General features: G+C 43.4%; 1 protein-coding gene across 1 annotated transcript in view; it reads right to left on the bottom strand.

The window, feature by feature from the left end:
• Window positions 1-13,903, bottom strand: part of CAMK4 (calcium/calmodulin dependent protein kinase IV) — a 172,024-nt gene extending 158,121 nt beyond the window's left edge. Inside the window, exon 1 of the mRNA XM_059834185.1 lies at window positions 13,728-13,903. Within this exon, the coding sequence (XP_059690168.1) occupies window positions 13,728-13,903 (176 nt within the window). The remainder of the gene's footprint in view (window positions 1-13,727) is intronic.
• Window positions 13,904-14,359: the final 456 nt, after the last annotated feature.

The following is a 14,359-nucleotide window of genomic DNA, read 5'->3' as shown; positions in this document are numbered from 1 at the left end:
CCACAATGCTAGATGGGTGCAGGACACCTAATATATCAGAAACAGCAAACACCATCTTCCATACAGAGAATCTGAAAGAGGTACTTTCTCAAGTTTAAATAAAATTCAAACAACTAATCTCCAAAGAATATAAGCAGCTAGAAGGTCTCATTATCAACCGGAAGTTGCACAATTTATGGTCAGCCTTCCACAGAAGGGGTATGGAAGTCCACTGCTTTCAACACAGTATTAATTTTTTTTTTTTACAGCTAAACACGGAATAAAAATCACATAGCACATTCTTTGGTACTGGCAGTGTGCCTCTGTTAACAAGGATTATTTAAAGAAAAATCAATATGAATGTTATTTCAGAAGTACTTTAAGATCATACCAGACTTCTTACTCCATGGATATTCATTAAGAACTCACAAACTTCTTTATTTCCATTCATTCATGAGTGCAAAATTGTTTATTGAAAGTAACTTATTTAGATTAAATTAGAATTCCTGCATTACATTTCTGAGCCAATCCCAACTTCTTCACATGAATTGGTTAACTACTAATGTCAGCGTTTGAGTTTTTTAATAAATGAACGAATGTCAACAAGCAATTCACAATTTGTGGTGACTGATCTGATTGACTGACACCCCCACAGTCACATGATGCTATGCTGCCTCGTTAGAAAACATAAAATCAAGACATTTGTTGAACATTTTTGTTTATGCAGTATTCAGTTCTGCTAACGTCTGTGGAGCAATCAGGGTCATCTTCATGAATAAAACCACAATCAATTGAGTATTTTAAGATGCAGTATCAGTTCCCAAAGGCAGTGAACCTGGCAGACATGGATGTGCTTTAAAGACCAGAAGACTGAAAGTAAGTAACAATATTGGTGTGTTTATGATGATCTGAATGGAGAAGAAACTACAAATACTTGCAATAAGGAAAAATTATTGCAAGGAGGGGGGAAAAAAAACCGTTTCAGAATGATGCCTCTTCCTTAAACCCAAGCAACTACTTTTTTTCACAATGCCTGGAGAGAGGCCAGAGGAGAGATGCATCACATGTTTCTAGTGAGGAGAGTTTGAGGAAAAGTACTGTGCAGATGACATCAGTTCTGAGGTAAAGTTGCAGTTCTGGCATCTTATCTGTGCCATATGGATGCTCACAGCGAGGTATGTAACAGAGCACAGACTATACATTTGCTGAAGGGCTTAAATTTTAATGTTGTTGGTTTGAGGCTGTGGACTTGCTTTTAACACTGCTTTATCCCCCAAAAAAAGCCATGATAAATAGAGAGTAAACTGTCAAAGGGCAGCACGTTTTGTATTTTTTTTTTCCTCAAAGGCATTCCCATTTTCCTTATCTTTTATTTTACATTTTATGGTTCTTGAGTTCTAGCACAGGTAACCTCATATGTGAAAGGAAGACAACTTATAAGCTACAGCATTATGTTGCTCAGATGATTACTTCACTTGTGTCAGAATTAGCATAGTTCCGACCATGTAATTTGGTGGTTCATGCCAAATAATTTCTCTCCTGTTATCCCCTGCAGATGAAATTCAAAGAGACAAAAGCTTTGGTTGCTACAGATTGAATGGTCCCTTTCAAAGTCATATTGTTGTAGGGTCTCCTAACTTAGAATTAGTTTACAGAGAAAGCAACACCACCTCAGCAATCTATTCTCAGGGCAAGAGATACAAATATTGATGGTCCCCAGTAGTCCATGTGTTCTAACTGATAGTAAACTATGACAGTAATGACACCATTTTTGCATTCATTCTATAACCAAAAGATACTTTTGCAATGTGTATTGGTATAGTATTATATCACCACTACTCCACCTTTCTATTTTAAACATTATATAGTCTAAGAAATTGAGCACACTTGAAAATGGTCTTGGATAGCTCATTCTCAATGATATTTCCATTGCATCATGCTAACAGATCTTAAAAAAACCCCACAGCTAACCAGGAAAAAAGAAGTAGGCTTCCATGTGCATGACCACAACCTTCCTACATACTCCAGTAAACTGAAGGGAAATGTCAATCTGTCCTTAAGATGTATAATTCTCAGCGGTTACGGTACATTTGGGCTGCTCCTAAGCACGCTGCTAGCCAAGATATCATTGTGAGCAGAACCTTCCCTACTAACCCCATCACAACAAAACACGCATTTACCTTCCGGAACAGATCTTATTTCCTAGGTCAGAAAGAGTTGGGAAAGCATCACAGGCAACGAACTGTGGTCTTGGAACACAGCAAGGAAGAAGTATGCTTTTCTTGCCTTGTTCGGATGAGTTTCTAGACGTTTAAAAGCTAACACTGATAGATTCTGGGAAAACACATCCTGTGCACTTTCGCCAAAGGAGAGGTCACTCTAAAAGACCTTTCTGAACACTGAGGTACAAAAGTAAGGCAAAGGTGACAACAAGAAAACAACATGCTTCCACAACACAAAAATTCCTAAATCAAATTCTTAATGATTCGCCAGCTCAGATTCACAGAGCTGCTAGCTTACAGTCCAAACAACAAGGAAGAAAAAAAAAATCCTCATAAATTAGAGATGAGGTTCATTTTTAAAAGCAGTAACCAGTAAGTTAAAATGCATTTTCTGGTGATTACTGACTGTCTGAGGACACTGACAATGCAAAGCCAAATGAAGAATCACTAACAACAAATGTAAGAGTACTTCCAAGGTATCAATGACTGGTTGTGAAAGCTGTCATTCTTACCCATGTTTTTTTTAGGAGGAGGAGACGGGGAAACCGTAAATATTGTAAAAGACATTAGACAAACTAAGAACCAAGAGCAGCACCACCATTTGGAAATACACAAAACATTTGGTTATGCTTTCTCACAATGAGAATCACTGTACTGTAAAAAGAATATCCTTGTGAAATTACTGATTGTTCAGATAATAAAGGTCTGATTACTGTGAGGAGAGGAAGCATGGTAAGAATGCCTACACAAAGTCAATAGCAAATACACAAGTTTGTATGTTTAAATCCTGCTTCATTGTGAAAGCACAAAGGAGTACACGCTCTTTCTTTTTATGCAATCTTAACTCCTACTAACGTTTCACATGTATTGTACGTACATAGATAAAAATAATACTAAAATCTTTGCACTTTTTTTCCACACAACATGCAGTGTCCAAAGATTACCTTCCCAAAGCCCAGCCAACCTTCTGGCTAGCAGATGATCACAGAAGAATCATTTGTGTTTACTACAATAAATCCAGCACGATTTGTTGGACTAAACAAAACTAGGGCCAGGGACGACTGGTTTTTTTATTTCCTGATTGACCTTTTCAGACAATATTCAGGAAGATAAAACTTCTTTGATCTGAGTGACTGAAGAGGATAGCTAGTCCTTCCTAGCAAGTATTTGGACTTCCACAGATGGGGCACATGCTACAGCTAACAGAGAGTATTTTTCCACTGACCACCATTTGTAACTGGTGGTCTTTTCAAATGTGTCTATTTACTATGTGAGCAAGCATTTAAACATCTGTTAGTAGAATAATTCTGCCTATTAAACTGTGTCCATTGTAATTGTGTTCATTACAATCCCTTACATAATACTATGCACACTTGGACACACACCTAAAGACACAGTGGAATGAACATGTATTCGCTTCTCGTACCACAAGGCTTCGGTAAATTTACCTGCCCTCCATCCAGAATCATACCGGCTTATTACACAGTCACACTTAGGGAAATGCTTTCAACTGAATTTGAAAATACTTATTCAATTCCAGATGTGCTGTCTCTGTAACAAGCTGAAAGAACGACTTTGTTATATCCGACCCCTTGCAGACTACTGCAGTGTTTTTCAAGTACGACAATTCTCGTAGTAACACAAATGATACCATTAGTTTCAACTCCTAAAAGCTCTGTGTGCAAAAAAACTTTTTCAGTATTCTTAAGAGTACTTCCTTGAAGAGTTATTCATTTTCTCCATTAGAAATGTATTTTTTTAATTAAAAAAGATAATCAAAACCAATGACAAAAATGTATAGTGGCTGACAGAAGAAATAACTTGAAAATAAAGAAGTAACAATTCTCTAATGTGATTTTTCATTATTAACAGCTCTTTTTCAAGTACAAGAAAGCTGTGAAAATTACACCGAATCATCATCTATTCATTCCAGCTATTCAAAACTGCTCCAGCACTCCTTTTATACAAAAAAGGTAATGGCTTAATTTATTGACAGAACAATGCATTGAGTACACAGACTAATAAAAGTACAGAGATAATGCAAATCTCTGCAATGGCTAACTACTCTTTCACTGCCCACTCTACATACTGAATTTTGATTTATCCCTGTAGCTTCCAAGTTAATTAAAACTTGAGCAGACAGACATTGACCTGTGCATTATGTTGAATGCATGATATCACAAGCATCCTATTAATCAACTTGCAGATTAACTACAGTTAGATTCAAATACAGTATCACTAGGACATATAATCTAGGTATGCACTAGCAAGTAGTGCAGTGCAGTAGGAGCACACCAGTGTTACAGATGGTGGCAATGTGCTGATATCAACACACAAACTTTTTGCACGTTTTACCTCAGATGAGCCCTGATCTGGTCCTGTGAACTGAATGTTCACAAAAGGTTAGAGTAGATTAAGTGCTCCTGAACTGCATCTTCTGGTTCAGCTACATTCAGTCTGCTCTGTGTGCCCAAGAATGCCCCTTGATGCAAAGCAAAGCACAGTGAGAGGGGATAATTGGGACATTTGTTTCACAAAAGTCACTCCTGTTCCAAATTAAAGCTTCAGTGTAGATGCACTCACAAATTGCCTTTTAAAAATAGGAATGGTGCAATACAACGTTACAAATAAAATCTCAGTGCTTCTGTAATTGGAAACATGCAAATACATGCTATTATCAGTAGTCTATTTAAGTTCATATTTAGAAGAAGAAAAGCTTGTTTCAAACTATTTTTTATATACTATAGTTATGACATATATTACTGATTGTACTAAAAACCAAGTAATCTGTTTATTCACAGAGGTAGCAGGGAAGTTTCTTCCACAGAAACAAGCATTAACATATTCCTGAAAGAAGGTGGCTATGATAGCGTTAGCTTCCCTGACGTGACTGTCCACAGGCATTGACAGCTAAATGCTTTGTCCATAGCTGATTGAATCAACAAAGCTATTTTCCATCATGGCATAATGGAAACAATGCCTCAGTCACAGTATTAACAGGAATCAGATATACACATAAGCCATTGTGAAAAAAGCGGATTTTATCATCTGTTTTCTGAGACCTAGTAAAGCAGGTGTTGAGTTTGCAATTCAATGCAAAACTCCTGGCTGCAGCAGAACAATGGTTTTGCCACAAATCCCAACTGTAAAGGGATTTGAACAACTGTCTGTAAAACTTGAAACTCATTTTCTAACAAGAATGGAATGTCAACTGTGCCAACAAATACTCAAAAAAAGCTTTCTTCTTTTCTAACTAAGAAACATGCAGAGAGAGATAATGTTTAGACAAGTAACTTACTGCCTAAGACAGGCATTTGGACAACAGAGTCAGCAACCATATCTCCCACGGCAAGGTTCAAAATACCTAAGAGACCATTTCTCTCCATGATTAGAGAGCCTCCAGTGAAATGGTAAGTCTACTCCGAATTGTTTTTTATTTACAGAATGGTAGAGGAAATTTTCTTTTCTTGTTTTTTCAACACTCAGTTTTTTAATTCTTAATCAATCAGTTGTTGAACTGAACCAGACAAAACTGAAGAAAATACTCTCCCTGTGCTGAGCAAAGAATTTTTTTTCAAAACCCAGGCTATACATTGCAAGTCCTGGTTCCTGGTACCCAAGCGAGGAATTTCATCCAGAACACTGGATTAAGAAGCTATAGAACTTCCACAGAAAACATTCACTGCTTGGTATTCATTTTTATTTATGACTCTGTAGATTAACATGCATTTTGATAGGGTCTGACTTCTTCCCCCTCTTAGAACAGTGTCATGCTTAACAAAAATCTGACATCCTCTTTCTGGGCAATTTAGCATTGGATTGTTTTCACAACAGCACGGCTTCAGTAGAAGGAGCAAAGCGCGTGTTCACCATAGAAGAGCCTGTGGTCAAATGCTTAGGACATTTTTCAAGGGGAAAGATGAGGTGGACAGAACACCTTCAAGAGGAAAAGGAATCGATAATCTTCAACTAGGGCTATGCCACCTGGTGCAATGCATGAAGAAAACCACTACCAAGGTAATATTTATATAATTACCAAGGTAATTATCATCCTGGTTCAGCTAAGCATGCCATGCTCACATTCAGACAGCTAGCACCATGTGTTGTCAGCAGCATTCCTGCATCTCTGCAAAATCCTCAGGTCCGGTACTGAAAGTCACAAGCAAGTAAGCAAAAGTGTTACTGAAGGAGGGACTGACCTACTTTAAATGCATTCCAAAGCAAAATGAGCAAGTGATTTTCAAAATAAACATGGCAAACAGTCTGTATAACAAATGACTCTTGATATGAACACAAAAAAAAGGCCCATTTATTTTAATGAAGGAATGGAAGGGAAAATAATTGGCATACTTTCAAAGCAAAAACTGTTTGAACTTGAAAGCATCAAATGCAAAACCAATCCATTTCTATAAAATTATGTTTATACAAAAGTTACCTGATTTCATCTATTACGGCCATCACGAAAGTAGACGCTACTACGACAGCACTCAAATAGGATTGACAGAGTAAGACGTCATTCTGCACACTGAAATCTTGACTTCAAAACACACATTGGATTTAAACATTCTCTGTGCTAAGAACTCAAGGACAGAAACCACCTATGATGTAGCTCACACTGTCAATTCAGGGTATGTTGCAAGTTCTGAGCGCCTTTCAGTTGCAGGTCCTCCGCAAGGATGCCTCTGAAGGAAAAGGTAACCTTGGAAGATCCTGATTTATCATTCTTACACAAAGAAAAATGGATGTAACTTTTCAGTTTGTTTTTTTTTTTAATTATTAGTATCTTATTTAACCTTTGAAACTGAAAGAAAGCCCTAAGGATTTGGTTGGAAATACTTCCAGCTGCTATTGACCATCTGCAATTGCCTACAATAATATTAGACTGTTTCAACTCAAATAGAATCATAGAAACATTTAGGTTGGAAAAGATCCTTAAGAAAATCAAGTCCAACCATTAACCTAGCACTACCAAGTCCACCACTAAACCATGGGCCTAACAGCCTCATCCACATGACTTTTGAATACCTTCAGGGATGGTGACTCAACCACCTCCCTGGGCAGCCTATTCCAATGTCTGACAACCCTTTCAGTTGAGAAGGTTTTCCCAACATCCAAACTAAACCTCCCCTGGCACAACTTGAGGCCATTTCCTCTTGTCCTATCACTTGTCAGTTGGGAGAAGAGACCAACACCCACCTCTCTGCAACCTCCTTTCAGGTAACTGTAGAGAGCAATAAGGTCTCCCCTCAGCCTCCTCTTCTCCAGACTGAACAACCCCAGCTCCCTCAGCCGCTCCTCGTAAGACTTGTGTTCCAGACCCCTCACCAGCTTCGTCACCCTTCTCTGGACACACTCCAGCACCTCAATGTCCTTCTTGTAGTGAGGGGCCCAAAACTGAACACAGGATTCGAGGTGCGGCCTCACCAGGGCTGAGTACAGGGGCACGATCACCTCCCTACTCCTGTTGGCCACACTGTTTCTGATACAAGCCAGGATGCCAATGGCCTTCTTGGCCACCTGGGCACACTGCTGGCTCATCTTCAGCCGGCTGTCAATCAACACCCCCAGGTCCTTTTCCGCCAGGCAGCTTTCCAGCCACTCTTCCCCAAGCCTATATTGTTGCCTGGGGTTGTTGTGACCCAAGTGCAGGACTCCGCACTTGGCCTTTTTGAACCTCATCCAATTGGCCTCGGCCCATGGATCCAGCCTGTCCAGATCCCTCTGCAGAGCCTTCCTACCCTCAAGCAGATCAACACTCCCACCCAACTTGGTGTCATCTGCAAACTTACTGTAGGTGCACTTCATCCCATTGTCCAGATCATTGATAAAGATACTAAACAGAACTGTCCCCAACACTGAGCCCTGGGGAACACCACTTGTGACCAGCCACCAGCTGGATTTAACTCCATTCACCACAACCCTTCGGGCCCAGCCATCCACCCAGTTTTTTACCCAGCAAAGAGTACACCTGCCCAAGGCATGAGCAGTCAGTTTCTCCAGGAGAATGCTGTGGGAAACAGTGTCTAAGGCTTTAATAAAATCGATGTAGACTATATCCACAGTCTTTCCCTCACCCTCTAAGCAGGTCACCTTGTCATAGAAGGAGATCAGGTTAGTAAGGCAGGACCTGCCTTTCATAAACCCATGCTGACTGGGCCTGATCACCTGGTTGTCCCGTATGCGCCACGTGATGGCACTCCAGATGATCTGCTCCATAATCTTCCCTGGCACCGAGGTCAGGCTGACAGGCCTGGAGTTCCCCGGATCCTCCTTCTGGCCCTTCTTGAAGATGGGCGTCACATTTGCTAACCTCCAGGCTACTGGGACCTCCCTGGTTATCCAGGACTGCTGGTAGATGATGGAAAGTGGCTTGGTGAGCACTCCTGCCAGCTCCCTCAGTACCCCTGCGTCGATCCCATCTGGCCCCATAGACTTGTGGGTGTCTAATTCGGGTAGCAGGTCACTAACCATTTCCCCTTGGATTGTGGGGGCTTCATTCTGCTCCCCGTCCCTGTCTTCCAGCTCAGGGAGCTGGGTACCTGGACAACAACTGGTCTTACCATTAAAGACTGAGGCAAAGAAGGCATGAAGTACCTCAGCCTTTTCCTCATCCTCTGTCACTATGTTTCCCCCCATGTCCAGTAAAGGATGAAGATTCTCCTTAGCCCTCCTTTCATCACTAAAATATTTACAGAATCATTTTTTGTTGTCTTTTACAGCCGTTGCCAGGTTAAGTTCTAGCTGGGCTTTGGCCATTCTAATTTCCTCCCTGCAAAAACTCATGACATCCTTGTAGTCCTCCTGAGTTGCCTGCCCCTTCTGCCAAAGGTCATAAACTCTCTTTTTTTACCTGAGTTCCACCCAAAGCTCTCTGTTCAGCCAAGCCGGTCTTCTTCCCTGCCATCTCCTCTTCCAGCACAAGGGGACTGCCTGCTCCCACACCTTTAAGACTTCCTTCTTGAAGAGTGTCCAGCCTCCCTGGACTCCTTTGCCCTTCAGGACTGCCTCCCAAGGGACTCTTCCCACCAGGCCCCTAAACTGGCCAAAGTCAGCCCTCCAGAAGTCCAAGGTAGCAGTTCTGCTGACCCTCCTCCTTACTTCTCTGACAATTGAAAACTGTCATTTCATGTTCACTGTGCCCAAGATGGCCTCCCACCATTGCATCCCCCACAAGTCCTTCTCTGTTCACAAACAACATGTCCAGCAGGCGCCTTCCCTTGTTGGCTCACTCACCAGCTCTGTCAGGAAGTTATTGTCCACACAGGACAGGAACCTTCTAGACCGTTTCCTCTTTGCCGTATTGTATTTCCAGCAGACACCTGGTAAGTTGAAGTCCCCCATGAGAACAAGGGCTATCAATAGTGTGATTTCTCCCAGCTGCTTATAGACTATTTTGTCTGTCTCCTCATCCTAGTTGGGTGGTCTGTAACAGACTCCCGCCATGATATCTGCCTTGTTGGCCTTCCCCCTGATTCTTACCAACAGACACTCAACCCTATGGTCCCCATTGTTAACCTCTAGACAGTCAAAGCACTCCTTGACATACAGGGCTACCCCACCGCCTCTCCTGCCTTGCCTGTCCCTTCTGAAGAGTTTGTAGCCATCCAGTGAAGCACTCTAGTTGTGCAAGTCATCCCCACCATGTTTCCGTGATTGCAATTATATCATAGTTTCCCTGCTGGACAATGGCTTCCAGCTCCTCCTGTTTGTTGCCCATGCTGCGTGCAGTGGTATAGATGCACTTTAGTTGGGCTGCTGATCCCGCCACATTTTTGGGAGGAGAAGCGCTAATTCCTATGTGACTGATCTCAGGCACTTCCCTGGTTTCTAGCACATCAACAACCCCTACGTCTAGTCACGTAGTTTGGCACAGTTAGACGAGAGAGTGCATGCTAAGTAAAACTCACTAACTAAAATTCCAACAAAGAGAAATTCCTTTTTTGTAATATTGCTGAGCATCAAAAAAATTGTAACTGATTTTCCTCTTCAGTCAAATACCATTTTTAGACCAATCCTGAATTCAGAAACTCTGTACCAAAAGATACATCATGGGTTATATAAGGCTAACAAAAGGTTGTAGTCTTTAAGGAACATACCAGTTTAGAACCTAAAATTATTAAAATCTTTTTCCAAAGGAGTGTGGGAAACAAGCTTTTAGATGAAATACACTTGGAACAAAATTCCAATGTCCACAATTGACTGACATTGCAACCTTCAGAGAAGGAACAGATAGTCTTTGTAAAACAAAGACCAAATCTCATCTTTACAGCATTTTGAACTCTAGTTACGTGGTATGCACAAAAACCCCTTGTCAGAAATGGACTAAAAGGAAGGTGAACTAGCCAGGCATTCAGTAGAACATAAAAATAGCTGTCCTGGGTCAGAATAAAAGCCTGTCTAGCCCAGAATACTGTCTCTAACAGTGGCCAAACACCGGTACCTCAAGAAGAATGTAAGAATAGAGCAAACCTATATCAATACTGTCAAAGAATACTCTCACAACATTCAATAATTTACAGTTCAATAGTTAGTATCTTCATGTTTAATCAGTCTTAATGGATTTCCTGAACGTAAACTTGCCTAGCTGCCTGTTAAACACATGTAAGCTTTTAGCATCCATAGTATCCAGTGGCCAGGAGTTCCACTACTTAACTACACGCTGCGTGAAATGGCCTTACCTCCTATGGTTCATTTTTGACTTGCTAGCTTTGTCAGATGCCCTACAGAGCTTGCAGCAAAGAAAACAGCAAACAAGCACCTCTAACCAGGTGTTCCATCCATGCCACACGTGTCTCCAGAGATCTCGGACTTAACTGCACTATAGGATTTACAAGGGAGAGAAAACAAATAGTTTCTCCTCCACCCCCATTTTATTTACCTGAACTGAATTTCATCCACCATTTAAATGCCCAGTCAGTCCAATAAGGTCTTTCTGCAATTCTTCTTATGCAACCCTGTCTTTAAAACCCCCAATAATTTAGTAAGACCAGCAAATATCACTGTTCAACCCCTTTATTTATGAGCATGTTGAGCAGCACAGAGACCTGAACTGATCTCTCTGGAACTCCACTGTTGAAAGACAACTCTTTACTCCTATCCAAGCTGTTAGGCATTTATTATTTTTCTTGCTAGCAGGACCTTCCCCATCTTCTCCCATGACTCCTTAGTTGGTCATACAAGCAAGAATTACTGACTATGGTGGCTTAGGGATTTGCCAGACATACTTTGCAGAAAGGGCAGCCCTTCCAAAGGGGAACTCCCATACTTGGCAACAGCTGTCCAATGCACGTCTTTGTAGTCTGACAAAAGACATCTTCCAATCCCTGTATTTGTTAAAGATATTTTAGGATAGTGACTCCTGTTGGGTATTTTAGTATATTATGTTGATTTACTACATCCAAAGGGATCACATACCCACATTTTTCAGCCTCATCTGGTATACTTTCACCACCACTAACCTACGCAATGAATATTTGTTTGTAGGCGTACTCAAAATCACCTCCAAAATGAAAAGGTTGGAGACAAGGTTACCAAGAGAAAACAATACAGTTTTTTATTACACTTGGGAGCCGAGAGGGATTGTTGCATGTCCCTTACAGATTTACTAAGATACACCTGGGCTATCAGAGAGGGTCTGAGGTAAGCATCAGCACTCTGGATGCTGGCTCTGAAAGGATCTCACAGCTAGCCTTGGGACCTAAGGACCGAGATCTGTGCAGCCAGCAGCAACATTTCTGGGAGTGTGGCCTGTAGCCTCTCGCTGCCATACCCATTAGCACAATTTTCCCTCAGAGCATGTACCCCTCCCAGTTCTTCTCTCTCCCTTGCCTACCTCATGGTCTTTAATTAAGGTGGTTCTTACCTCCAGTTTTCTTTCTACTTTTGTTTTAAATCTTGTTTCCCAGTTCTATCCAACAGCAGCACAGACTTAGTGGCTCACATCTCTACACTAGCTGGCTATGGTTATCTTCCTTATTCAAACCTTTTGTTTGGGTTTCAGCATCTACTGTCTCACTTTGCAAGGTAGAAAAACCCACTGCACCTCAGCTTTCATTAACTCTTCCTTCCTCAGACAGGAGAGTTCACATTTTAAAACCCCTTCCCAAGCTATGCAATAAACCCATGATGAATCACCAATACAGACTATTCTTAAACGAGGCCCACAGACACTAGCACACGTGCTGAAAGGGTTCTAGAGAGACCACATATGACAGTATTAATCCAGGTGATGAAGTTGGTATCAACTGCTATTATTCAGCAGCACACACCTTTTTTTTGTCAATTCTGGACACAAAACTGACACAACAATATTTCCTGCTTTACATTTTTATGTTTCTGCATAGGTGTACAGTGAAGTCAAGTATAAATGTGGTAAGCGTATATAAACCCATCCCTATTTAAGTCTGGCTAGTAATAGTGGCAAAAAGGTAGCAGCAGATGCTTAAGACCTAGCCAGCAAACCAAGAATGATACTATGCCGTATTTCTACAGCCTTTCCTGCCCCTATCAGTTACAGTACAGCAAGCACAGGTATGTTTTGTAGCAATTACTTTCATTGCATGCCCTTCCTGCAAAAATACTGTAGCAAGGCAACCATGTTATTAGCTGAAAATTTCCCACAGTCATCCAGGATTTTAACACTCTATCACTGGCAAAATTAACAATTTCTCTTTGTTACCTACTGACTTACAGACTTAAGTCATCTACCGTAAACCCTTAAAAAACTTGTCATTTTCCACTTTTTTTTTTAACCCATAACACCCACAAATTCAACATGAACCAACAACTGTTAATTAGAGAGTAAAAACTGTACATTAGATATAGGCAACAGCATTTTACACTGGACTTCAATTTTAGAAAACCTGAACACTTGGGACCTCTAAGTTGCCAGGCAGAAGCATCAGGGCAGTAGCGCAGAATTCATGAATGAACATGTACCAGCTCACTCGTCTGCACTGCACTCCAACTGAAATACTCTGCTTGCAGAGGCCTATGCATGGACTCCTGTCTCAAGTGGGAGTTTCGTCAGCGCAAGGTCTAAGGGTGTTGATAATGGTGATAACGATAAAAGGACTCGTATGAAGTGAGGCTGTGAATAAGCTGGCATTTAGTGCTCTCGAAGTGATGCCTACCATTCAGCTGATACAGTATTAGGTCTAGAGTCTGGAAATATACAGGTAACCTGCCTAACGTGAAGCTGCTCGTGTGGACCAGCGTTTACCGAGACGGATTGATGCCTTCTCCTGAAAATCACTCGCTCCGTTTGGGTTTTTGCAGAGCTTGGCTCCCAGGAGGTGTGATTTTCCTTCGAAAGCCTACATGCCGTGAAAGGCAGCACGGTCTCCCGAAGCCGTTCACACAAAGCAAAGTTTTGCCGCTCTCGCCACAGCGACGCAGGGACGGCGGGGAGGGGGCATCCAGCCCCCGCAGCCCCGGCCCCGCCGCTCCGCCCGGGGAGGCGCCGCGGCGGCCGCCCGCGCGCCCCGCGCCCCTCGGCCGCCCCGGCCCGGCCCGGCGCCGCCTCACCGTCCCAGCTCGGACTCCAGCTCGAAGTAGTGGGCCAGGGTGTCCTTGTTGGAGCCGTCGATCCAGTAGTCGGGCGCCGCGGACGCGGGGCGGCCGGCGGCCGAGGAGCCGGAGGAGGTGGAGGAGGAGGAGGAGGAGGAGGAGGGGGAGGAGGAGGGCATGGTGACTTTCAGCATGCCGGGACGCCTGCCGCGGGCTGCCCCCTCCTCCGCACCGGCTGCGGAAAGCAAAGCGGCAAGGCGGCTGGCGGCGGCGGCACCTCACCTCACCTCACCTCCCCTCCCTCCCTCCCTCCCTTCCTTCCTCCCTCTCTCTCTCTTCCTCCCTCCCTCCCTCTCCCCCTTTCTCTCTCTCCCCCCCTCCCCTCTTCCTCCTCCCCCCGCCCCGCCGCGCCGGGCCGTAGCAGCGGCGGCGGCGGCGGCTCCCCCCAGCCCGGAGGGCCGCCTGGGGCGCCTCCGACTGGGCGGGCCCGGAGCTGCCGGCGGGGCGGGGCGGAGCGCGGCGGGGCGGAGCGGGAGAGCAGGCACGGCGACGGCCGCGGCGGCGCCGGGAGCCGCCCCGGGCTGGGGTCGCACCGCCCCCGGCCCCCCCGCCCGGCACCGCCGACCCGAGTACGGGCGGCGGCCGCCTGC

This window comes from Gavia stellata, chromosome Z (genome assembly GCF_030936135.1).
Source record: "Gavia stellata isolate bGavSte3 chromosome Z, bGavSte3.hap2, whole genome shotgun sequence".
Classification (NCBI taxonomy): Eukaryota; Metazoa; Chordata; class Aves; order Gaviiformes; family Gaviidae; genus Gavia; species Gavia stellata.
This window is presented reverse-complemented; position numbering and strand designations above follow the sequence as displayed.